General features: G+C 42.3%; 1 protein-coding gene across 2 annotated transcripts in view; it reads right to left on the bottom strand.

The window, feature by feature from the left end:
* Positions 1–203: 203 nt before the first annotated feature.
* Positions 204–27,944, bottom strand: part of LOC137433945 (polypeptide N-acetylgalactosaminyltransferase 4) — a 123,163-nt gene continuing 95,422 nt past the window's right edge. For both annotated transcript variants that reach the window (XR_013624780.1, XM_068126455.2), the window contains 3 exons: positions 8,392–8,502; positions 4,569–4,721; positions 204–3,021 (listed from right to left, as the gene is read on the bottom strand). Coding sequence is in view for 1 of the 2 variants with exons in the window: in XM_068126455.2 (XP_067982556.1) it covers positions 2,893–3,021; positions 4,569–4,721; positions 8,392–8,502 (393 nt within the window). In the remaining variant the exon portion in view is untranslated. The remainder of the gene's footprint in view (positions 3,022–4,568; positions 4,722–8,391; positions 8,503–27,944) is intronic.

Genomic DNA, 27,944 nt, shown 5'->3' with positions numbered 1-27,944 from the left:
ACGATTAATTACACACAAGTTTGCACGAATTGCAAACCAACACTAACTAGAAACACATACACAATAAACTAACGAGTGGAAATTTGACAAAGACACAAATGGGAAAATACTTAATCTTTGATGCCGTGCAGAGGTCGAAGTCGCTTCCTTGCTCGAGGGACCAGAAGCGGAAGCCCAATGAACCAGAATGCAAAACGATACTCTTGGTTTTAAATTTTTATTCATGAAAATACTTTATACAGACCTACAGTCAACAGTCAGAGAGCGATTTGATGACTTAATCTACCACTGCATCATGTACAGCCATCTCAAACAGGAATGTAGACAAGGCAGCATTATTACACGGCCAATGAAGGAATACGTGGCTCATTATGCAGAAACTAAGGTACTGTTTGATGATTTTATCCATATCGGAGAAATCCAGAACACCCTTTCACCAGGACTCAGAGCACAAGTCCTTTGGAGCAAATCGAAAGACGAGATTCTTACACACATCCAAAACCCATGGTGTGTCAGTGCTTCGGCAAGGCTACTTCCTCCCATCAATTTAATTCACGAGGTTAACAAAAAAAAACTTTCCAATCAAAGAATGTAATTGTCTACAAAAAAGTTACCAGAACAAAACATTTATTTTCTCTAAAGAAATAATAATCATAAAATATTATCCCTATATTTGGTTTACACAAAGAGCAGGATGTAGAACCCCATTGTAAATTTTATTATAAAATATAATCTCCATTTGTCCTCAAAAAGTTATAATATAATCTAAGCAGCAGTTCTGTGATATAAGTCCCCATCTCATCTGACCGATGGTATGGTGGTATCCAGATTAAGAGGTACAATCACACTGGTACCAAGTGGTGATTTTCTTGAATAAACTTTGTTCAATTGCCTTTGAGACTATTGATCTCAGTTCACTTCATCAGCTCAATGTGACCACCATTTTGATGTTTTCTCAACATCACACAAGTGCTCAAGAGTTCATTTCAACTTTCCTGGTGGAGAAGTTTATACTGACCAAGCAAAACCCTTTCAAAGTACAGTACCTCATTTTCTCAACACCTCAAAGGAGGAAACAAGCACAGTATGATAGCTGAGAAAGAAGAAATAAGTGCTAGATGGAATTGTAGTTGGAGAATCACTTTGGCATTGCATATACCTACAAGGTCGTTCATGCTTAGAAAGAGAAAGAGAGACAGAGGACTCGGAATCAGTAGGGGAGTGCAAAGGCCAACGGAAATATCAGTAGAATGGCAACAATGGTCAGGCTCATTAAAGAAAATTGGGAGGTAGAAGAGATGGACTTCAGCAGACTACAAAGAAACATTTGAAAATACGACTTAGGCCAAGCAGTATAACTTAAGGCACATCTCAAAGTGAAGGCACAAAGTTAAAAAAAACCAAAAAAAACATATGATGATATGAAGGAAAAAGAAGGCTCCGTATTCATTAAAGCCTCAAACAAACAAATGCTTCCTGAGTGCATGGAGACAAGTGTCAACCGAGCTTTTACAAAGACGTTTTTGCATGGCGTTGGGTAGAATTATTCCCTGAAAAAAGTGGCAATTCCCATGGATCTGTCAAAGAAAAATAGAGATTTCCTTTCACGTAAACAGATTGTAGCAAGAGAAACATCAGAGTCTGAAGGAGCCCAGCTCAAGCTGCACAGCAGTCTAAACATGCGCTGGAAAAGATCTCTTTATATCAGTTACCAAGCTAACTCTCCTCAGTCAGACTCTTCTAAACTTCTTGGAAGTCTCTTGTTTTGTTTTCCTGCAAATAACTGACATAAGGCAGAGTGGTGATCATTTAGATGTCATGGGTTAGAATCATGTTGAGCCAGCAACATAGTTTGTGCAGACTTTGTTAGGTTCAGCCAGCCAGAATAAAAGTGGCGAATGTGAATGCAGATAAGAAAGATGATCAAATAATATCATTCAGTGAGAAAGCTACCAACGCACTCTAAAGTTTGGACTAATTGTGTCTTCAGGAAACCCTTATGAGGTTAACTCTAAGGAGTGATTAGATGGATAATATGTCAGAACAGCTGTGAGCTTTAACGAAGATAAGTCGAGTAGGTTTGTTTCGATAAACTCTCTCGGAGGTTGTATTTCCTCATCACAAGCCAAAGTATAAAAGCCCAATTCAAGTGAGTGCACCATTATGCTGTGCCCCAATCCCAGCCAATCCGATACTCTTTTGAAGGTGGTAGAGACAAAAAACCAATGACGGATTCCAATTTTAAGGTAATGGGCAGAATAAATCACCTTCTGACAAATGCAACGGCATCATGAAGGACAGCAGTGAAGAATCACAAGCACAGGAAAAACAATAATCAGAATTCATGCCCAGGGAATCCCTGGAATTAACCACCAGCTGAAAGCAATGGGGGGAGAGGAGGTATCATTTCTTAAGGCAATCGAGTTCAGTTAAAAGGTTGTGAATTAAAACAACATATTTGCTATGAAATTTGATTTCTGTCTGTCTGTGTGTCGATGCGCGCACGCACACGCACACGCCCGCACGCACACACACACCTTTTGGCAGAGGATGGGTTTTAACAGGGAACCATCATAAGCTACAATTAAAAAAAAAAAAAAAATGTTGGGCAGTGCGCAATGATCACAGATAATTGCATAAGAATATTTTACCAAACTACAGTGAAAAATCATTTCCCCACTTGCGTCTTCATGAGCAAAACACTGGTTGACAATATGCATGATATAGTCTTGAGTGCTGCATTTACAAGGCACTTTATACTCCATCTTGCTGTCACAACATTGATAATTATCATTATCAATGTTGATATTATAATAAGCCAATGAAGATGCATAAACAGAAGACTTGAAATCTTCTCAAATGAAGGAAGAAAAAAGGCACAGCCATCACTCTTCATTGAAAGTTCCATATCTGATTGGGATACAGCTCCTTGCAGGGTTGCATTTCAACGTCAGCAGCTCCAGTTGAAGTGCGAAATGCAGTCAGGCAATTTGACGTGGCTGGGTGAACAATTGTGCCATCCTGGAGGTAAAAGGTAGGTAAAAATCAGTTGCAAAAAGTGTTAATAATCGATCTGCCCGATATTTTGAATGTCTCCTTGCTCTGCCAGAACCCCTCTTTTCCCAGGTGTTTCCACATCCTCTTCCCCCTCCCCAGGTAAGAAATGAATCACAGTGTCTGATTTCAGATGAGCAATTTGTCCACAAGTCATCCGATGTTCAAATCCAGAACATATCAAATGTACTAGAGAGTTCATAGAACATGATACCCTGCGCATTAAAGTGCATATGCTTGTTCACAACACAACTCACATGAAAACGTGAAAAAAAAAAAAAAGCATGAAATAAATGAAGAAAACCTCCATCCTTAAGAAATATATACAAATTGCATTTTAATTACAATCTATACTAAGACAACACTTTTCTAATGAAAACAATTTTCTCAGATAGCTGAATGGATATTCGTCAAACTTTCAGAGGGTTAACAAGGGGGTTAACAAGGAGAGATGCAGAAAATAGGGCAAAATGGAGAAGATTGTCATGGGGACCGCAAGGCTAACCCCCGCTCTAGCAGGGAAAATGGCCTTAAAATGCATGTTGTTGTTGTTGTTGTTGTTGTTTCAGAGGTTCATTGAGTGTCTGGGACTGTTTCAGGCAAAATAATAATAATAATAATTTGAAAAATTTGAAGAAAAAAAAAGGCTCATGTTGAGTCTTTGCCGTGAAGTGCACTACCTAGCAGAGGAAACCTACAGGAATAGCCGATTTTATTCTTAAATAATCAGAATCACTACAATTTAACACAGGTGGAGGTCAATTAACTTGGTGTGAGATTTTGAAGGTAATTGGTTACACCTGAGCTAATTTACAACTGCTATTATAAGGGGGGTGGACACTTATCCAACCAAGATATCCTAGTTTTGTATTTTTCATTAATTTTTTGAAATTTGTAGAATTTGTTTTTCACTTGTAAGTTATGGGTGTAAATAAAGGTGGAAAAAGTCAGATTTGATGTAATTTAATTCCAGGCTACAAGGCAACAAAAGGTGAAAATTTGAAAGCGGCTGTAGACTTTCTATAGGCCCTGCAAGTATTATGGCTGGAAATGTCTGATCATTCAGTCTCAAATGATTCTGGTAAGGCAAGTTTTCAACATCTTTGACAAGATGTGGACCAGCTTTCCAAAACATCTTGTGTTGTTTTATTATATACGAGCAAATACAATCCATCACTTCCCTGACAGAAATAGTAAGAGAGTGGGGAAAGAGGGAAGGGGGTGAAAGAGGAGGGGAGGGAGGAAGGGGAGCAGAGTGGGGAGAGGAAAGGGGGAATGGAGGGGGGAAGAGAGAAGGCGAAGGAAGGGAGGAGGCGAAGGGGCGGGGGGGAGGGAGGAGGCGAAGGGGCGGGGGGGAGGGAGGAGGGTTTGGCGAGGGGAGAGAAGAGGGAGAGGGGAGCGGCGAGAGAGGAGTGGGATTGTGAAGGAGTGGGTGGAAGGGGTAGAGGCGGGGGGAAAGGGGAAATATCCAATCAATGCCATGTCTTTCATGGCCCAAAGCTTCCCAAACTTACCGGCCTGAAAATCCAGATGATGGATGTGGGCGTTGGATCACCATCACGGGGGCAATGTTGCATTCCAACCCATGACCGGCCAGCCACGGCCTCAGCACATAGCTCAGTCACAGAGTTGAACCGCACTTCACCTTGAAGAGTCATCTCAAAGAACTATATATTGATTGGTGATTTGGGGACAAAGGTTGTTCAATATGATTATGTTAGTTTGGTGCTTGCTTCTTCATAATCTTAAAACGTAACACTTAACATGATTCATTGCATATTATTTGTCAAAATATTTTTTTTTAATTAAAAAAACTCATTCCTCCAACTAACTAGGTAATTCCGCAAAGAGAAACTTTGTTACATTAAACTACGCCACAGTAAACCAAAGAATAATAAAAAATTTTTAAACCGCATAATTTCCTGTCATGCCATACACCACATCATTCTACCCTACAGGTAACAACTATCGGGGAGTGGTTGTACCCCCAATGCATGTCGGGGGCCAAATCTTCCCGATCCTTCCCTGCTGCCCAGATTTGTCAGGGCAGCGCGGTCACTGTCCCCATGGACTGGCCCTTTTTCTCCTGTCTCTGTGTGTCTGTGTGTGTGTCTCTGTGTGTCTGTCTGTATCTGTGTGTCTGTCTGTGTGTCTGTCTGTATCTGTGTCTGTATCTGTGTGTCTGTCTGTATCTGTGTGTCTGTCTGTATCTGTGTGTCTGTCTGTATCTGTGTGTCTGTCTGTATCTGTGTGTCTGTCTGTATCTGTGTGTCTGTCTGTATCTGTGTGTCTGTCTGTATCTGTGTGTCTGTCTGTATCTGTGTGTCTGTCTGTATCTGTGTGTCTGTCTGTATCTGTGTGTCTGTCTGTATCTGTGTGTCTGTCTGTATCTGTGTGTCTGTCTGTATCTGTGTGTCTGTCTGTATCTGTGTGTCTGTCTGTATCTGTGTGTCTGTCTGTATCTGTGTGTCTGTCTGTATCTGTGTGTCTGTCTGTATCTGTGTGTCTGTCTGTATCTGTGTGTCTGTCTGTATCTGTGTGTCTGTCTGTATCTGTGTGTCTGTCTGTATCTGTGTGTCTGTCTGTATCTGTGTGTCTGTCTGTATCTGTGTGTCTGTCTGTATCTGTGTGTCTGTCTATATCTGTGTGTCTGTGTGTCTGTCTGTATCTGTGTGTCTGTCTGTATCTGTGTGTCTGTCTGTATCTGTGTGTCTGTCTGTATCTGTGTGTCTGTCTGTATCTGTGTGTCTGTCTGTATCTTTGTGTCTGTCTGTATCTGTGTGTCTGTCTGTATCTGTGTGTCTGTCTGTATCTGTGTGTCTGTCTGTATCTGTGTGTCTGTCTGTATCTGTGTGTCTGTCTGTATCTGTGTGTCTGTCTGTATCTGTGTCTGTCTGTCTGTGTGTCTGTCTGTCTGTGTCTGTCTGTCTGTGTGTGTCTGTCTGTCTGTCTGTGTGTGTCTGTCTGTCTGTGTGTGTCTGTCTGTCTGTGTCTGTCTGTCTGTGTGTCTGTGTCTGTCTGTCTGTCTCTCTCTAACTCTTTCTCCCTCTCTAACGCTCCCTCTCTAACGCTCCCACTCTAACGCTCCCTCTCTAACTCCCTCTCTCTTCCTCCGTCGTGGCCCTGACTTCATGAAGGCAGGGGTACACCATCCTGGATGTGGGGGATCTCTGGGTCGCTCCGGTGAGATCGATCGGCTGTCTCCGTGTCGCGGTTTTGTTAAAGAGAACTGTCTCTTGAACTGTGAACAGGGCTATAAAACAACAACAACCTTTCAAGTAGTGGACCAAAAAATGGAAACACCATTGTAAAGTCACTTAATAGGGCGTTGGGCCACCACGTGTGGCCAGCACGGCCTGTATGCACCATGGGATAGAGTCCACCAGCGTCTGGATTTCTGTAGGAGGGATGCACCATCATTCTTCAAAGAGAAATTCAATCAACTCACACGTGTTTGATGGAGATTGGAGGTGGAAAACGCTATCTCAGGCGTCGTTCCAGAATATCCCATAAATGCTTGATTGGGTTGAGAGCTGGTGATTGAGAAGGCCATGACATATGGATAACATCAGCGTCATGCCCTTAAAACCAAAACGTGCTCTGTGGACAAGGCATTGGGAGGGTTTCCTCTTGCAGCCATGCTAGCCATAATTATAGGCAATCAGGCCTGTGCAGCATTTTTGTACATGACCCTAAGCATGCTGGGATGTTATTTGCTTAGTACATGGGCCACACTTGTATGGAAGCCCTTGCTTGGTGTCCCTTATTTACACAGGTATTTCCATTTTTTGTCCACTACCTGTATATTGACTGTGCAAACTAATAAGATAGCATTTTCCTACCAAACATGGCCTCAATGAGTGATAAAATTAGCAAAGCAGAAGAATAAGATGCCAAGCATTTAAAAAAAAAAGAAGAAGTTGGAATTGATTCTTTATTCGGGTCCAAGTCTTTCCTTGGAAAAGAAAAAATCAGTACTCAACCTTCAAATGGCCTGTCTGCAACAATGGAATAATGATCTTCACTTTGGGCTCACGCCCCAACATCAAGTCTCTCCTACATTTTGGAAAATCTATAGCTCAACATTATTGGTATCTCTCATGACGAGGCCGAAGTACAAGGTCTATTGCAGGAATGTCAGTAGCCTTTGTTTTTTCACCACCTCTCCTTTGGTCCAGTTGCCTCTGCTCTCTTAGCTCTCTGATCCCTCCCCAGCAACTTTGGGATGGATGTGATGCTCCACTAACCCCACCCTGGTTAATATTCAAAAATCCAAGCTGATTGCACACCTCATTTGTTTGAACTTCTCCTGAACCACCTTCCCAAGGCTCTTCCCTTCGGAGCTTCAAACAGGTGGTGCACCTCCAACTCGTGTCACCCTCCCCCCCCCCCCCTCCCACCCCCATCCTTATCCACAGTGGTTTTATCCCCAATTAAAAAGCCCGATGTTGGCCTAATGGTTAAGGTGGCTGAGTTAAGATCTTAGGGTCTTGGATTTGAGCCACTGTGGTGCCTTTGAAATAAAACCAGGTGGGTCGATTCAACCTGTTATCCTTCCGAGGTCAGCAAAATGAGTAGCAGCTTACTGGTAACAGGGGCACAGCATCAGCGGCACAGCTCCGCTTCCAGAAAACGACGCACCCAGCAGTCACAGGCCGCATACGAAACAACAACATTCCCAATTAAACTTGCCAAGCCAAATCCTTTTACTTGCAGTTTCCTGTGTTTTTCCTCCCTCTCCCTGTCCTTCCCCCACAGCAACTCATACCCTCAGTCACTTCACTCTTACAAGATCTTTCAAGTTAAAATAAGTATTGGACTATTATGATTATGAGCATCTCATTTATATAAATGGATTTTCCTCAAACCAGAGCTGAGAAAGTGCAAGTTTACCAAACTTGAACAAGGTAAAGCTGACATTTCAGGCATTGCTCTTTATTGTAGCAAAAGAGGACCATCTTTCTTTTTTTGCTGCTGAAAAAGCATAAATCCCAAAACATCATCTTCAACTTGTTTCTCATGGTGGTAAAATTGCACACATTCCCAACTCTTGTTTGGGATAATGAGATATTGTCTTCTCCGCCAGCATAGTCAGTCACTCGTCTTAATGAAGACGAATATTTCTGTTTCCTTTTCAAACACCACAAAGGCCTACTATTTTCAAGAGATAGTGAAAACGTTAATTCCACTATTTATATGCAGATGAGATAACCAGCAATACATCTGTATCAGAACGGTGGATGCACCACAATGCAAAGCAAATCTTCTGGCATTGCATCAAAATGGCAATTTTCCATGAAGTCCAACCATGAATCAAAATTCGTCTGCAATTCCCACCTGATTTCCTCCCTGGCCATGACAAGGGAAGAGCGACAGATGCGCACCAGTAGCTTGGTGTTCCGGAGCGTTGTAATCCAAACATTCCGTGGAAAGCCCCTTGTTGTGAATCTGTGAAAGAAATGCACCAAAGAGTGCCAAGCATAGGATTACGGTTCTTGCAAATACAGGCTGTTTTGGGGTACGTGATTGCCGTTGAATCCCATAAATCCCATAAATAAATCAACAAACCTGAGCACCGAATTGTCCAACGCTCTCTGTTAACCACCACGCGAATGTGTGACCTTGTATGGCAAAATTCAAGTGACGACGAGGGTCTTTCTTTTTATTTACTTCAAGGCAAAGGCCATGTGATAGTAAGAAACGATTTGTGCGATATCAATTTGAGGTTTAAGGCATTGAAACTGAAAGCAAATGAAAAGTGTAACAAAATAGATTTTCCGGTTTCCAGAAAGGTTCCAAATGCTGTGTATTTCATCATGACAAGTTTTATGTTATATGGTTATAGTGTTAAAAAAACAGAAGGAATGAGCAAAGTTGTCTTTTGGTTATGAATGGTATGTAAGTTAAAGCCAAATGTTTCATCTACAGCGCATTCCTTTATAAAGTGAAAAAGTCTTCCTTGGGTACCAGGAATATTTCACTACAAATCTGGATCTCCTTACATCCTCTGCTGATATTCAAAATCATAGCCAAGAAGAACATGTTGCTCTCTACTCCTTATTTTTGGTTGCACATAAAACGTTGTAGTAGCCCCCGCCCCCTCATTAAAAAAAAAAACAACATGTGGTTACAGCCCTCTCCCGTCTTGCAAATATTCTGGTTGTGTCCCCTTATACCTTGTAAAAAAATATGGATACATCCCCATTTATAAAAATTACAATGGACTTGAACGCATCATCCCTATCCCAACCTCGGGGAGTAGGGGTCCAATTTGAATCATGCCTATGACTGGCTCACAGGTACCCCAAGCATGCTTGCAAAATTTGGTGGAGATCGGCTAGGCCGTTTGCGATTATATAAGATACAGTATATACATATAATACATACAAGATTCCTGTCGTATTCAGCAACGAGTCAACCAGAAACAGTCACAAGCTTTACTCGGTGGGCTTTCCAGGATATTTGTGACGACTGATGCCACTGCGAGTACTAGTTTTCCCACACAGTAGACATGTCACTCAGGTAAGAGGTTGGTGACCGGGATGTTGTCTGAGATTGTGTGTCAACTCAGCTCTGCCACTTGTGCCCGAGAACACCTGAGAATGAGAACACCAATATGAGCCATGCTAGGAAAGGCCTCTCTGTGACGTGAAGCTGCAACTGCACTGGTTCATTAATGGTAAGGGCATTCTGCTGCTGGCTGTATGCTCGTGTCTGATGCATGAGCACACACATGTTGATTTCAAAGTTACTGGTGAATTAGGGACAGGGAAGCGCTTCATGTCAAGGTGTAGTGGCAGCTAGGGATAGCTGAGCATCTCAGGCGGCACAATCATTCCTAATCCTACGTTTCTGGTCTACAGTCTTGGCCAACCTGGTGTTCAGCTCTTTCATGTCATCCTCTGTGTGCCTCTGTCACTAACTCTAACATGAGGCTCCATCAATCGCCAGCTCATTAACATCCCTCCAGATATAGTCCTCCCACCTCCGTTTGGGTTTGCACCGCCTCCTCTTCCCCACCTTAAACTCCCCGAATAGCAAGTTGTTTGGTAGTCTAGTGTCCTCCATGCATATGTGGTGGCTTAGCCACCTAATCCTGTTGCCCCTTAATCAGTTCAATCCTGGTCACCTGGACCTTATCTAGGACGGTGTTGTTTAGTACTGTATATGTTGGAACCAGCAGATACCCAGAATGAGTCTGAGGCATCTCTGGTGGAATGCATCAATCTCCTGATGTGGCGGATGTAGGTGCACCAGGTTTGGCTTCTATATAGGAGGGAAGGTAGGATTAATGCTTGATAAACTCTGAACTCGTGGTTTATTGTGAGGTGCCTGCTCACCCATACTCTCCTCGAGAGTATACCAAAGTTGCAGACATGTAAATGGTCAACTTCATAATCCAGTGACAAGGATTTTGAGAGGGTACTCACCAGATACTGAAACTTTTCCACTACTTGCAGTCTATCACTGCCCATTGAAAGCACAGGTGGTGTCAGAGGAAGGCTGTTAAGAGAAGGTTGGCACATGATCTTGGTTTTTGGTATGCTAAGGGTAAGTCCCCAAGATGACGCTGTGTCAGTCAGCCTGTCAATGATCTGCTACAGCCCAGCCTCATTGTCTGCAACCAGAGCAGCAGCATCAATAAACTGCAGGTCCTTGACCACAAAACTGACTTGTGGGAGCAACGAGCATCAAACAGCTTCCCATTGATATTAAACGTCAATGCAACACCTATTTGAGCTTCAGATAATAGACCATGGGCCAAGACTCAAAAATCCACTTTTCCGTAGTCCCCACTTGGGGGCTACTGGATATTTGCAAGAGCAATAGATATTAGGTCATCTATATAATAATAGCGTAAGGACTCGACTTTGTTATCCCTTTTACGCCGCACCCAGTGACCCGATGCCCACGGCACTAATGGATTTACGATCTACGAACCACGCTCTTTGTTTATCACATACAGCCATACTCGAAAAATCTGAATTAGCCGACGTTGGGGCCCAAAAGCATCCGATTAACTGCCGATACGACGCCATCTTACGACGCCATCGTATTGGCGTCTGCTGGGCGAAGGCGAAGCGAGCCGTCCGCTGAGTGGACAGTCGAGTGGTGTGAACATGGGTGGTGTGAACCAAATGGTCTTTTTATTCCCTTGAACATTTTAAATTAGGATATATAAGGAAACGTCTTTATCGTCATTTTAAATAAAGTTCAATGGAGTGACGTTGCGATACTCGGGGTGCGTTGCATAAATCCTCGTAACTCAGAGAGGTGTAGCAGGTGGTGAGACGTAAGGAAGCTTAAAGATAACGAGCTGAAAACAGACGAACGATATGTCAATCTCTTTCTACACCGAATGGAAATAAAAGTATGAGAGTGGGAAGGCATGGCCTGAGCACTTCGAGCAGAGAGGACTGATTGGACTTAACTTAAAGAGAAAAAATTGGAGCGTAACGGAAGAAGAAGATCCCATGAGCGCTCCCCTATGCCATCCATAATGGTACACTCTATCCATACACCACATCCTCCCTTCCGTGGATGTTCCACGGGTTTCGGCTAGTCTATATAATAATAGCGTAAGGACTCGACTTTGTTATCCCTTTTACGCCGCACCCAGTGACCCGATGCCCACGGCACTAATGGATTTACGATCTACGAACCGCGCTCTTTGTTTATCACGTACAGGCATACTCGAAAAATCTGAATTAGCCGACGTTGGGGCCCAAAAGCATCCGATTAACTGCCGATACGACGCCATCTTACGACGCCATCGTATTGGCGTCTGCTGGGCGAAGGCGAAGCAAGCCGTCTGCTGATTTGACAGGCGAAGGCGAAAGCAAGCCGTCCACTGAGTGGACAATCCAGAGCATGCATTTGTGCCGGTGTCGGCGATCGTTGTTCATATACGCACTCTTCATTCTCATCTTTCTTCCTAACTCTTACTCGGACAAGCAAATCCCCTATGCCATCCATAATGGTACACTCTATCCATACACCACATCCTCCCTTCCGTGGATGTTCCACGGGTTTCGGCGTTAATTACTAATTTTAATGTTCCCATCACTAAAAACTGAGCATTTTTGAGAAATTTGCATGCAAAAATATACACTTCCCCAGCCAGAATCTAGCATGATGATGTCATACTGAATGCCTTAACAGACCAATCACAGATGCTGTATCTGCAAGTGTCACAGAATTGGCCAATCACAGCCCTTGACCTATGCAGCTGAGCTACCTGGGCATAGCAATGGCATGTTGCATGCACATTATTACTGGTGCAAGAGAAAAGATTACTTTGTTTTCGGAAGTTAGTTGGCAAAAATTAATCACAAGTGTTCATCAGTGGAAATCTACAGATACCAGAGAAGCTGAAATTGCACAAAATGCAATCAATACTTTTGGATTGGAGCTGGTTAGAGCACCAGAAATACTCGATGCCGTTCCCTGTCAAGCCGGGTATCATCACAAGTGCTACATGCGATACACTGACAAGTGCAAGATCGAGAGAGCGAGGAAGAAGCCTGCACTCGTGCCTCAAAGCAGTGACCAATGTAAGTAAATATATTCTTATATGTGATTATGTTATATTTTCAATAAAATGAGCTTATCCAGCATTATATCACCACTTTGAGTGTTGGTTTGTTTGGTCTACAAAATGCAAAAGCACAATCCACCCACATGCCCCATGTACTGAGATCTGTGTAGTGTTTATTTTGATCGTACAGTTCAGTGCTACTGCTAGCCTAGATTATTTTGTTTTGCTGCCCCACTTACTTCTGTGCTAGTTTTTAAAATTATCTTTCAGAAATATTTTGGTTCCTACCAAGATTTATGGGATATACCCTGTAGATTTTAATTTTAGTTCCTGTTACGTTTAAATTTCATGGCTAACTAGGTACGGCATAAGTTAAGCTAGAGAGTAGAGTTTACAGTTACCAGCCACCGTATCGTGAACATTCTATGGGTTACCAGCCACCTGAAAATTTGCTCAGCTTGTTCTCTTATTCCTCCATGTATGAAGTCAACAATAAGTCATATCAATTTGTATTTATAGAGAAGTTTATATCACATATTGTTGACATCATATTGCAGGAATAAAAGAACAAGCTGAACAAATTTTCAGGTGGCTGGTAACCCATATAATGTTTACGGAGGCTGGTAACTGTCACCTCTATGTATGACTGCAATGAAATATGAATTTTGTCACGAGTCATGTTAGGTAGCTCCACGGACCATCCTGTACACCTCATTATTCATACTGACAATATTATCTGGATACAGGACGCTTGTTTGCCTTAGATAATCTAGACCTATAGATGTCAGAATTTCCTATCATACAACTAAAAATGATTTAATTATTTTTGAAGGGTGTGTAAAGTTGTAAACTGTGTATTTCTTTTTGTTTCTCATTCCTCATATTTTTCTTGTTTTCCCACTGCTCTCCCTACTGGTTCCCTTTCTTTAATGCAGCTGATGCATCTGCTGAACATGACCTGGGACAAGACGAAGTGGCTCCCAAGATCAGACTTCTGCGGTCAAAGACATCCCATTCCAGGGCGGCAGGCTCAAGATCCTCCCATCTACTGCCAGTATGCTGTCTCATTTGCAAGAAAGACAAGAACATTGTAGAACCACACAGCAGAAAAAGAAGAAAGGAACAGTTGGTTCATTGTGAGACTATAACAGCTGGTAAGCTGGTCACTGCAGCTGAGATGAGGAAAGATGAGGCCCTCCTCATTAACATCAGAGGGAAAGATCTAGTAGCCCTAGAAGCTAGGTATCATAAGAGCTGTTTTAAGTCTTACACTAGATTTCTAAGCAAAAACTATGTGAAAAACCCCCAAGAGGTTTTTTTTGTATGACAAGGGGTATAAATGTTTTTGCCAAAGAGTTGTTGAAGAGAGAATTGTAAAAAATAGAGAAATTTTGAGGTTAACAAAGTTAAATTACTTGTTCAAGAAGTGTGTAGAAGAAGAGGAGGGCATGAAAATCCCATCCTACAAGACATACAGCCTTAAAAGAAGATTACTACAGTCATATCCATTCCTCAAATTTGTCAAGTCATCAAAAAGTAATGAAAGTGATCTTGTGTTTGTTGAGGATCTTTCCACAGCAGAGATTGCAGGGGAAGCAGTGAACGACTCATCGGAAAGTGCTGACGATACAGACACTGACACTGATGTCAGAATGGGTGCTACAACCAGCAGGATTACAACTCAGATGAAATGTAGACCCCTGTACCACGCTGCTCTGGCACTGAAGAATTCCATTAAAGACAAATGTGATACCACCCCTCCACTGAAGTGGCCACCAAGTTCCAAGGAATTGACTCTACAAGCAGCACACAACATAGTTCCAGATGAGCTGTTCAATTTCCTGGCATGGACTACAGGCATCACAAGTGATTTCCCCCCACACGATTCACGTGTGAATGTATATGATTCCAGCAGTAAAGAAATTGTATCTGTGTGTCAGGATATCATCAATCTTGGAATGAAAGGAAAGCGATTAATGCCAAAACATTCAGCTTTGGCAATGTCTGTGTGTCATCTTACCGGTTCAGCTCAGTTAATTGGGCTGTTGAATGGCCTGGGACATTGTACCTCAAATTCAACAGTCCTAGAACACGATACAGCCCTTGCTGAGTTGCAGCTCAAACGAGGAGAGGAGTACATCCCACCGAACATCAAACCCCACATACATACTACATTAGTTTGGGACAATAACGATTTTGGAGAGGAGACTTTGTCGGGAAAGGGCACTACTCATAATACCAATGGAGTAATTATTCAGCATGGAAACCAGCCTGCTGCAGAAGAACCAGAACAGCATTCTCTAGCAAGATCGAGAAAGAGATCACTTCAGCCTCCCACTCCAAATATTGAATTGTACACTGGAGGACAGAGGGCAGGTCCAGAGCCGTATGGTGAGGGTGTATTGGTAGAGCTCACACATTATGTGCAGATGCAGGAAGATGCACGAACATTGGATGATGCCTACTTTCTTTGCAAGGTACCAGATTCCAATATTGACACCCGACCTGGATGGACAGGCTTTAATACCATTCTACAGAGAGATACTATCCCATCAACATCAAGCATTGGATATCTTCCAGTAATCGATGCTAGTCCTACTAACCTCAGCACAGTGAATACAATTCTGCAACGAAATATTAGCATCGCGAACAAGCTTGGCTTAGAGCAGATTGTCGTAGTCATGGACCAGGCAATTTACGCTAAAGCTCAGGAGATCCGTTGGCAAAATCCTGTCTTCATGCAAAGACTTGTACTTCGAATGGGAGAGTTTCATACAGCCATGACATTCATGGCCTGTATTGGGAAACGATTTAACGATGCTGGTCTACAGGACATCCTCATTGAATCTGAGCTAGTTGCAGCAGGTTCTGTTAATGGAGTGTGCAGTGGCCATCACTACAATCGCAGTGTGAGGAGTCACAAGATCATTTGCGAGGCATTGCACAGATTACGATGGCAAGCGTTCATCGAAACTCTGCCAGATGAAGAGCAAGACCTTGTGTTTTGCAATGCTACAGAGCTGCAAGCTGCATTTCCGAGGGAGTTTGACACCGTTGTAAAGTCTGAAGGAATCAGTTGTCTCCTCCAGAGGTATGCAGATTTTGTGGAGAAGAACAGCAAACAGAACCTGACATTCCAGTACTGGAGTAGCTACATTGAGATGGTGCAACAACTACTACTGTTCATCAGAGCAACCAGAGTTGCTAGTTGGAATCTTCACCTATCGAGTGTTCGCTCTATGATGCCATGGTTTTTCTCCTATGACCGCGTCAACTATGCACGGTATCTTTCTGCATATTGGCTTGAAATGAATAGCCTATGCGACGATCATCCAGACATTCATGGTGAGTTGCAGAATGGAAAGTTTGTGGTTCAGAGGCAACAGGAATATGGCTTTGCTCAGGTTGCCTGTGACCAGGTGATAGAACAGACAGATGGTGATGAGTGGCAGTGGTCGATTGGATGGGGCTTCCCCCTGCACTTGCAAGTGTTATGGAGTTGTCACAATACTCATGCAAGAAGATGCAGTGTTCACAACGGCGATGTTCTTGTTTGGCCAACAAGCTTCCTTGCACAGACCTTTATTCTTGTGTAGGGTGTGAAAATGTTTCAGTTTCAGCAGAGGAACTTGAACACTATGAAACTGACACCCCTGACTCAGAGGATGAGATATAGTTTGTTTGATTTGTCTTCATCATCCTTCACCATGCAATGACTGCTTTTGGTATTTTGTTTGGTTTTGTCTGAGGGAAAAGAAATAAGGGAGGAAGGTGATTTAGCATAGCCCCATGTAGGTGTTTCCTTTTTGCTATTTTTAATAGAATATCAAAGTTAATACATACTGGTTATTCCACACAAAATATGAATTATGCACATCATTTTTTTCTCAGTTATTATTCATCATTTGATTTTGTACTATTCTATTTAAAACCTTGAAAAATGATATTCCTAGCAGTATATGATTTGTAACACTTTGTTCTGTGACCAACTTTGAACACAATGTTTTTGTGGAAACATCTAAGCTACCTGTACTATGTTAATGATTGGTAGAAACAAAAATAATAGACTTGTGTGATTGATTAGAAGACTGATGAAAATATTGGAATTTTATAACAATGTACTTCTTATTGGACCAAGGACTAATATAATGATATGTACGATATATGATGTATTGATGAATTAGAAAGTAAAAAAAAAATACAGGGGAATCATGTTATAGTGAGGCCATATATAACAAATAACATCCTTCTTAGAATAAGTACACATGTAATTGATTTTGTCTTGATTTTACTTTTTCTGTCTGTTCTGGTATTAAATATGAGTGTTTATAACGAGGTACCAGTTGTAACGAGGTATAATGGTATTATGGTATTATGGTCCCGAGTCACTCCTGACGACCTCGGTATAACAGGGCTCCCCTGTACATGTAAAGATACACACCAAACCTGAACAGGTTGTGATTGCATAATGTCAACAAGGGATATTTCCAGTTCCTTTCACATATGCAGAATTATATTGTCAACTTGAGATGCTTGTCTATAATAATTGCTGTTATAAATGTATAACTAAATAACTTGATTAGAATTTTGATAAACCGTGTACTTTTTTGAAATAGTGGCATTGCGATACATGTAACGGTTTGTGAAGATAATTTCTCACCATCTCAAGTGAAATCGAAAAAAAAAGATACCAAATGAAAGGACATAGTGTATGTTCTTTGCCTACCTATAATGTTATCCATACATATACCGCCATGAATGAAAATGAAGGAAGATGTGTGCCTGGAGAAATTATGCCATGCTTTTCATGACATGCATATGACATGCATAACTCTAATGTTTATTGAATACTACTATGAAAGGTGTGAAAGGTTATCAAATTATTGTTACTCTTTAAGTGTGTTTATTATTTATGATTGTATGTGTATAATTATTAGGATCATTGTATATTGTTCATATTTTAAACTACAAAGTTTTAATCTCATTTCCCACATTCCACATATAACATTATGTGGAAAATTTGCCTTGGTATATGTTTGTGGGTATGTTGTCACTTGAATCTTAAAATTTAATGCTCATGTGTCTAAGAAATAGAAACAAAATTGAAACATCCTTTCGATTTTTGAAGAAATTTGCACATTTGAAATGAGATATGTGGCTGCATGTACATGTATATATGTACACTTTTATTTCCATACAAGTACGATGTTTGTTTGAAACTACAAATATTTAGATAGGAATGTGGTAAACAGCCATAAAAGGTCGACCTGACAATAGTTCATTTTGTTGATGTCTTATTATCTTTAAACACATATCTTGAAAGTTTATTGTGATGTTAGATAACAGGACCGTGTGTTAAAAATTGCTTTAAAGGGTAAGACTTGAAGATCATTACTGAATTCATTTCATCATGACAATGAAATTGACAAAGATTGCTTCATTGCGTAAATGATGACCAGTTACAACCTAAACCTTGCTTTTAAATGTTCTGAGAAATATATAATGCCACATCATTATAAATATTTTGCAGGTTTTAACATAATATTATGATGTATGCTTCTTTTCAGTGATTGACATTATCATGAATTGATGATTTCTATAATGTATTCAGCTTGTATTAAAGACACCAACCAAGACACAAGTTACTCATTGCACTGTACGCAGTTCGTTTGTAACATTACATGTACGAATACTTAGATGTGAGAGGAGAGTGACGGAGAGAAAGGACAAAAGGAAAAGAAAGAGAAAGAGAGGAGGGGGGGGGGGGGGGGGGGGCGGAGTGGAGGGGAAAAGAAAGTGCCTGTGTACGAGGTATGAAATAGGAGAAACAAAATGTAGTAATTGAAAACACTGTAAAAAGAGGGAAATATTTTGTAATAAAGTATGAGCACAAGCGAGGATGGTACTGGATGTAAGTTTTTCAAGCAAACATTAAACTGGATGAACAGAGATATAAAATAAATAAGGGGTATGTTTTTTCTTCATTTAAACACGTGGTTGTGAGATGTTTGCATTTTAAACTATTCTGTTTGGTGAAAAGATGATGGCAGTGGTGTTCCAAATTAGTTTACTACCCGCTATGAACTGTACTAATTTAACCATTGATGTCTCCTGTAATTCATTGTGCAAGACACTACAAAGACCTTCTTATCAACATTTAACAGAATGTTATGGATGTGTTTATATAAATGGAGCCTTTTACAAGTATTTCTTCTGCCCATTTGTTACATTTCTGGGCTCTAAACCCACAGAAAATGCCTATGTGTCACCGTTGCTGGGATAAAATTACCTTAGCAACCATTTCTATGTATTTCTTTGTTTTTTTTTTGTGAAATTCTCAGTAACACTCAATATTCAAGCTTGGGAACATTTGATTTTGGGTTCAGGCACATTTGAGGAATATATTAAGGAAGGTTTCAAGTAGTCCCCAGGAGGAGACTATGAAACTCAAAAACTAAGCAGAAAAATTAGGTACGGCCCATGGTCTATAAGGCCTGTGTCATGACCATAGTGACGAAAACGTTGAATAGACGAGCGGGCAATGAGAGCTGTGACGCAGCCCATTTCTGATGATAAAAGGCTCAGACAGATCTCTCCTGATTGGCACTAGCACATTCATAATGTCATGCAGGCTTCCAAGGATGCAAGCAAACTTCCTATGTAATCCATATCTGTGAGAGATGCCAAAGGGTTTGTCTCTTTACTGTATCGTAAGCTTTCGTTAACCGGATAAATGTCATAGAGAGGGGCACTCAATAAATGCCCACTTTCTGTTAAGCTTCAGATCACGGATGGATACCCTGACATTCTCCTGTAGAATTTGCTGGTATAATCCAGAATTCATGGTTCCATCAATGATGGAAAGCTGCCCTGGTCCTGAGGCAGCAAAGCAGCCCCAAACTATGATACTCCAAACACCATGCTTCCCGGGTGGGATGAGGTTCTCATGTTGGAAGGCAGTGTTTGGTTTTCACCAAACATAACGTTTCAAATTTAAGCCAAAAAGTTACATTTTTTACTCATCTGTCCACAACATTCTTCCAATAGCCTTCTGGATCATCCAAATGGTCTTTGGTAAACTTGACATGGGTGGCAATGTTCTTCTTTGAGAGCAGTGGTTTCCTCCTTGCTGTCCTCCCATGCTTGATCAGAGTTGATCAGAGTTCAGATCAGTTGAATGGTTGATCAGAGTAGTGATGGCTATGTACAAAATAGCGCGCACAGCTGTAAGGACGAAGGACGGGAACAGTGGTGAGTTTGAGGTGAAGATGGGAGTGCATCAGGTGTCGATACTAAGTCCACTACTATTTGTAGCTGTAATGGAGGTGCTGGCTCGGAACGTAAAGGAGGGTTTACCGTGGGAGTTATTGTATGCAGATGATCTGGTGTTGATTGCAGAAAGTATGGATGGACTGAAGGAAAAGATGAACAAGTGGAAGGAATGTATGGAGACAAAAGGTCTGAAGGTGAATATCGGAAAGACGAAGGTGATGGCAAGTGGTAAAGCATGTGGTGAGGTGGAAAGAACTGGGAAGTGGCTGTGTGCTGTGTGCAGGAAGGGTGTCGGAGTGAATTCCATTCAATGTACAATGTGCGCTGAGTGGGTTCATCAAAAATGTAGTGGTCTGAGAGGGTCATTAACCAGTGTGGCAGCTACATTCAAGTGTAAGGTGTGCACAGAGGGAGCTGCAGATGGAGGAAATGTTGAGTTGGATCTTGGAGATGGCGTGAAGTTGGAAGGTGTGAAAACATTTTGCTACCTCGGAGACATGCTGAATGGAGAAGGTGGATCAGACTCGGCAACGGTTGCTAGAGTGAGATGTGTATGGAAGAAGTTTCGGGAACTGAGTGGCGTGCTGACGAGGAGGGGTGTCGTTGAAGCTGAAGGGAAAGGTGTATGCTGCATGTGTGAGAAGTGTTATGATTTATGGGGGCGAGACATGGGTAATGAACGTAGAGCAGCAACGAAGGTTGGAAAGGGTGGAAATGCGAATGGTTCGATGGATGTGCGGAGTATCGTTGAGAGAGAGGAAGACAAATGATGAATTGCGAAAGATGATGGGAATAGAGCCTGTGATGGATGCTGTGAAGAGAAACAGTTTGAGATGGTTGGGTCATGTGTTGAGGAAGGATGAAAGTGACTGGTTGAGAAGAGTGATGGAAATGAATGTAGAAGGAAGTAGAGGACAGGGAAGACCGAGAAAGACTTGGCTAAAGACAGTCGACGAAGAAATGCGGGCAAGGGGGTTAACAAAGGGAGATGCAGAAAATAGGGCAAAATGGAGAAGATTGTCATGGGGACCGCAAGGCTAACCCCCGACTCTTGCAGGGAAAATGGCCTTAAAATGCCTGTTGTTGTTTTTTGGTCCTCACATGCACACCATTCTTGTTCTGCGTTTTCCTGGTGGTGGACCCATGAACACCGACATTAGACAATGCAAGAGAGGCCTGAAGATCCTTAGACGTTATCCTGGGGTTCTTTGTGACCTCCTGGATTATGCCTTGCTTTTGGAGGGACTTTCGTTGAACGGCCACTCCTGGATCGATTAACAATGGTTTTGAATTTTCTCCATTTGTACACTATCTGCCCGACAGTGGATTGGTGGAGCCCAACATCTTCAGAAATGGCTTCGCAACCCTAACATACATATACACATTTATATATGCAGGGTGTTTATAAAATCTCTATCTATTTCAGAGAAATAATGGGTAACTACAGTCACGTGAAAAAGTAAGTACACCCCATGTAAAGTTTTGACTTTTTCAACTTATTTCAACATACAGCTATTTGATCTTCATTTCAACAATATTGATAGATAAAGGTGACATAATATAACAAATATCATGAAACATTTACATTTTGTAGTCCATTGTATAATTTAAATAAACATAAATGCAAATTTCGTATGTGGAAAAAGCAAGTACACCCCTACATTTATCACTACTTCAAATACCTAAAATTAGAATCAGGTGCACCAACTCAGGTGCAAATGATTATAACATCGTTAGAGAGGATCTTGGAGGAACCTGTCTTCTTTGAACCTCAGACATTTCGTTTGGTTTGCTCTTTGTTGTTGAAGTGTGCGGGGTCACCATGCCTAGATCAAAAGAGCTCTCTGAGGCCTTCAGAAAGAAGGTTATAGATGCCTACGAGTCTGGGAAGGGATATAAAAAGATCTCCAAACAATTTGAAATCAATAATTCGACAGTCCGGAAGATCATCTACAAGTGGAGAAGATTCCAAACAACTGCCAACTTGTTCAGGCCAGGCCGCCCCAGCAAGTTCAGCCCGAGAGGAGACCACACACAAGACGCTGAAAGAAGTCTCTAAGAATCCCAGAATGTCATCACGGGACCTACAGGTAGCTCTTGCCACTGTTGATGTCAAAGTGCACGAGTGTACCATTAGAAAGAGGCTGCACAAATTTGATCTACATGGGAGGTGTGCCAGGAGGAAACCTTTGCTGTCCAGAAAGAACGTCAGGGCAAGACTAAAGTTTGCCAATAAACACCGAGGCAAATACCAGCACTTCTGGAACAATGTGCTCTGGACAGATGAGTCAAAGGTAGAGCTATTTGGCCACAGTACCAGAAGACATGTTTGGCGAAAACCAAAGACAGCATTTGACCACAAGAACCTGATACCAACTATAAAGCATGGTGGTGGAAATATTATGGTTTGGGGCAGCTTTGCTTCATCAGGGCCTGGGCAGCTCACCATCATAGAATCCACTATGAATTCTTCATTGTGCCAGAGGGTGCTTGAGGATAATGTGAGGCCATCTGTCGGCAAGTATAAGCTCAACCGAAGGTGGACCTTGCAACATGACAATGACCGTAAACATACCAGTAAATCCACCAAGGAATGGCTGAAAAGAAATAAATGGAGGGTTCTGGAATGGCCAAGTCAAAGCCTGGATCTAAATCCCATCGAGATGTTGTGGGGGGATTTGAAACGAGCTGTGCATGCAAGAAACCCCTCAAACATCACACAGCTGAAAGAATTCTGCATGGAGGAGTGGGCAAAAATTTCTCCCAGTCGATGTCAGAGACTGGTAGACAGGTATAAGAAACGCCTACTTGAGGTTGTTTCTGCCAAAGGGGGCAATACCACCTATTAGAGCCAAGGGTGTACTTACTTTTTCCACATGCGAAATTTGCATTTGTGTTTATTTAAATTATACAATGGACTACAAATGTAAATGTTTCATATATATATACAGGGAGTCCTCTATATACATCCTATATGCGTTCCTGGGAAATGCTATTTATATCAAAACAGCATATATCGGAACATATTTTCTCCATCAGAATACATGTTATAAGGGGCGTTGCATTCCTGGGAAATTTTGGTTCCCTTTTAGAAAAGCCATACAATATATTTTAACAATGAATAAAATAAAATGAAGGTATCAAAAACTGCCTCGCCTGTCATCTTGATGTTATGGAAGTTAATGTGCTGCTTAAACCGTTCAAACTAGCCTCTGCTCACGTGCGTTAAAGGTTTCACTTTGACTTGACTCACCCCCTTCGCCTTTCAGGTCATTAAGTAAACTGCACGCTTTAGCCTGGATCACAAGCAAACTTGTTGGCACATGACATTGGTTTTGGTCATCTATCCAGACTGATAATAATAAACGTTCCATATTCTCCATCACCAAACCTCGAGTGCGAACATTCCTAGAAGCACCTAGTGGCCTGGTGGCGTATTGCAATGCCAAGCAGCTCTCACCTTGTCCTTGTTTGCCCTGATTGTCCTTGCAGTCATCATGGGTATCCCAATGAGTTACCAATATGTACTACACAATCACCAGCATCGAACCACTTCAACACATCTAATTTAGTCTGAAAGGTGACTATACTGGGTCTCCTCTTGCTCACAGACACAGTAGAGTCGCTTGACGATCGTTTGTCGCTCGTACTGTAATACACTTCCTAAAGGGAATTAAATGAAGCTGCTCAACAATCTTTGTACACCATCTGCCCGACAGTGGATCTCACACTGTACAGGGCAGAGAGAGACAGAGGTTCCATTTTGGGGTTTTTTTTACATTTTTTGGGGTTCACTTTTTTGGGTTCATTTTGGGTTTTTTGGGTACCCATTTGGGTTCCATTTTTATACCAAAACATATACCTATTTATAATCAGAAAAAGTGTTAATTCATCAACAATGTTATAATAAATTTTTTTTTAAACGGATAAAGGGACTCCCTGTACACAAGGTGGACTAGTCTATAAAAGTGACAATCAAGTTACCTTCCCGGTATTGGCTGAATTACAATCCTATGGAGATGTAGGGGGCTGCAGCGCTGCTAATCTCATGCTTAGCCTATACAACTTTTTAACCAGAAGAGCCTTTTTCAAAGTTAAATTGTTCCGAGCTGCTCCTAGAACTGTTCTTTTTGCAGCACATACAGCTTAATGTGTGGCAGGCATATCATGTTGATCAGGATGCATGCAGCAATAGCTGGTGTGGCACGTGATTCCTGGTAGCCACTACTATGATGAGGTCTGACTGACACACACACACACACACACACACACACACACACACACACACACACACACACACACACACACACACACGGTAGGATTTTAAAAAAATGCAGAGTCAAGGCTCACGGAAGAGCTCGAACGAGTGCACTGAACGGATCAGGTCATAACATGACAAAAGCACCAGTTGAGAGAAGGGGAGGGGGGGGGGGGCACCAACAGCAGAGTTGAAGAACAAGATAGAGGGAGACTTGAACAAACAATGGGTGTAGGGAGGAATGAGGAGCGGGAAAGGACATGGGGTGGACAAGATGGATACAGAAGAAAACTCTTGGGTGTTAGCAAAAGCAAAAGGATTAACTGAAAATCTGGAAGGAGGGTGGTTTGGGGAGGGTGGAGAGGGTTAACAAGGGTAGAAAATATCATGGTTTTGGATTGAGGATGATATGAGATGGTGGCAAACAGCTGTCTTGAAGATCTGGAGGGAAGAATGATATTGAAGAGAATGTGGAAGTTTGTTACACAGCTGGGAAAAAGAGGAACGAATGAGTGGAGCTGAGCAGTGACAGGGAGAAGAGATGAAAGGATTCGTTTGAGAAGCAAACGTTGGCTATAAGAGTCGATGAAGTCAGTGAACATGTGTGAAGTTGGCAACAAAATTGTATTTGTATTTGCACAACAAATAAAAACAATGAGATATTATCCTCCATTTTTATGCACAGTAAATGAAAGCGTGAAATTGCTTTGAATGTATCTAAATAAATAAAATAAAAAGTTTGTTTTCTTTTTGATCGATGTTAAAGCCAGGCTGGACTGTGGAAGATTTGGAAAAAGGGCAAAAAAAATCCCACCATTTTGAAAGGGATACTGATGGGAATAAATTTCGGCCTCGACCCTTTTCAGCAGTAACCAACATCTGCCCTGCAAGACTGGAAGAATAATGCTTTGTGAACAAAAAAAGGCATCAGTCAATGCTTCATGACAGCTCCAAAAGAGGGGGACGATAGAAAGTGAAAGCATGAATGGCTAAGACTTAAAAGGAGGAAGTTTTGACCGAAATTCAGAATCAGTACAGGCCTCTGGAGAATGCAGGCATGAAGGGCTGGGAGAAAGAAACCTCCACACTCCCTAACATCCACCCTTAAAATGATGACTTTTGTCGAGTCAGCTTCCGGTCCCTCGAGTGACGGGGCTTGCTTCGATCTCTCCACGGCATCAAAGTTTAAGTGTTTTCCCGTTCGTGTCTTTGTCAAATTTCCGCTGGGTATTTTGTTGTGTATGTGTTATTGTGTGTTTCTATTTGGTTTTGGTTTTGTAGTTGTTGCAAATTTGTGTGTAATTAGTCGTTTTTTTTGTTCGCGCCTCGTGCGCGGCCTGGTCTCTCCGGGCTCCCTCCACCCCGTCAGTGTTTTGTGAATATGGGTTCTTTCCTTCATAGTATTTGCTTGTTTCTTTGATTTTCTTTTCTCCCCCCCTACCTCTCACGAACATCTTACCCTTTGTCCAGCGTTTTGAAAACCGAACAAACAAATAAACAAACAAAAAAATTCTATATTAATTCTTTCTCTCAACCCGGACACGTGCTTGTTCGCTCTCCTCCTCGTCTCGACTTGTGCTACGCCCCCTATATCTCGTTTTTCTTCCACCTCTGCTCCTGCTTTCTCAAATCCACGTTCTCACTTAGAGACTTTTCCCAGATTGTTTTTTCATGGTTTTGTTTAAATATAATTTAAATATGTTTAAACCGCAGCCGTGATGCTGACGACGCCCTCCCCCCCCCCCCCCCCCCCCCAGAATTTCCATGTTTTAAACGTTTCCAAGTGTGTACCCTGGATTAGAATAGGTACACCGTATCCCTGCGTGTCGTAAGAGACGACTAAGAGGGTTGGCGTCAGGAAGGGCATCCGGCCATAAAAACATTGCCTCAAAAAGAGCACCATGACAATTACAACTATATATGGGCAGGGTACAGCCCGAAGTGGAGATCGGTTTCTGAGGTTTGGGACATGGAATGTAGGGACAAGGACAGGGAGATCAGGAGAAGTGGTGAAAGTATTGGTCAGAAGAAGAGTGGACATATGTTGTGTGCAAGAGATGAGATGGAAGGGAAGTGGTGTGAGAATGGTGAAGGTTAGGCAGGGACAGAAATACAAGTTTATGTGGCAAGGGTGCCCAGAGGGCGTGAATGGTGTTGGTGTCCTGTTTTCTGAGGAGTTTGTAGACAGTGTGGTGAGTGTGACTAGAGTGAGTGATAGGTTGATGATGGTGAAAATGATGATTGGAAAGCTCTTGGTGAACGTGATCTCGGGATATGCTCCGCAGGTTGGTCGGAGCGATTAAGAGAAGGACAAGTTCTGGTGTGCGATAGAGAAGCTGATGGAAAACGTGAAAGATGAGGAAGTTGTTGTGGTAGGAGGAGACCTAAATGGACATGTGGGAAGGAGTATGGATGGTTTTGACGGAGTTCATGGGGGTTACGGATATGGTGTGAGAAATGGAGAAGGTGAAAGGATTTTGGAGTTTGCTGATGGAGCTGATTTGTTGATTTCTAATACTCAGTTCCAGAAAGAGGATAATAAGCTTGTTACATACACGTCAGGTGGGTCGACGACAACCGTTGACTAACTGATGGTGCGTAGGCGAGATAGGGGGCACCTCTGAGACACAAAGGTGATCCCGGGGGAGGAGGCTGTTTCACAGCACCACTTGGTTGTCTGCAACGTAAGGGTGAAAGGTGCGAGGAGAGCTCAGCGGGTGAAGTACCAACCGAGAATGAAGGTGTGGAGGTTGAAAGAGGTGACAGTAAGGGAGGCATTAAAAGAGAGGCTGAGTAGGGTCGAGGATGATGTGGTTGAGCTTGAAAGTGGTTGGATGTCAATGAAAGCTAGTCTGTTGGGAGCCGTTGGTGAGGTATGTGGATGGACAAAAGGACCACCGAGGCACTCGGAAACATGGTGGTGGGATGATGAAGTTGGAAAGAGGATTGACGAGAAGAGGAAGAAGTTCAAGGAGTGGCAGAAGGCGAAGGGTACGGGAGCAGAAACAGCAGAGCATGAAAGTTATAAGGCAGCCAGGAAGGCTGCAAAGAAAGAGGTAGCAAAGGCGCAGGAGGCATGTAGGAAAATGTTCGGAGAACGCTTGGATTCGGAAGAGGGTCAGAAAGCAGTATTCAGGATTGCAAAGCAGATAGCGAAAGAGAGGTGTGATGTGATGGGGGTGAGCTGCTTGAAGGATGAAGTGGGACAAATCGTTGTCGACCCAGATGGAATTAAAGGAAGACGGAAAAGATATATGGAAATGCTGTTGAATACAGAGAATGAATGGGATGGCAACATAGAGAGTAACCCAGTTTTAGGACCGGCAGAGAAGATAACTGAGAAGGAAGTTGAGGAAGCGATAAAAGCAATGAAGGGTAGAAAAGCGGGAGGGCCGACGGGAGTTGTGGGAGATATGTTGAAGGCAGCAGGAAGTTGGGGTGTGAAGAGAATGACAGAGATCTGTAATCTGGTGGTGAAAGAAGGCCGCATTCCAGTGGGTTGGGAACTGAGTACCCTCGTCCCTCTATACAAGGGGAAAGGTGACCCTCTGGAGTGTGGCTCGTACCGAGCGATAAAGTTATTGGAGCATGGAATGAAGGTATTGGAAAGGGTGTTGGAGAGGAGGATAAGGAAGAAAGTGAAGATCGACGAAATGCAGTTTGGATTTATGCCAGGAAGAGGAACGACAGACGCGCTTTTCATTGTGAGGCAGTTGCAGGAGAAGTACATGGAGAAGAGGAAGAAGTTGTTTCTTGGGTTTGTTGATCTGGAGAAAGCATTCGATCGGGTTCCACGCAAAGTATTGACATGGGCATTGAGGA

This window comes from Myxine glutinosa, chromosome 10, assembly GCF_964187855.1.
Source record: "Myxine glutinosa chromosome 10, kmMyxGlut1.1, whole genome shotgun sequence".
Lineage (NCBI taxonomy): Eukaryota > Metazoa > Chordata > Myxini > Myxiniformes > Myxinidae > Myxine > Myxine glutinosa.
The sequence above is the reverse complement of the archived record's forward strand: the minus strand, read 5'-3'. Positions and strand labels throughout refer to the sequence as shown.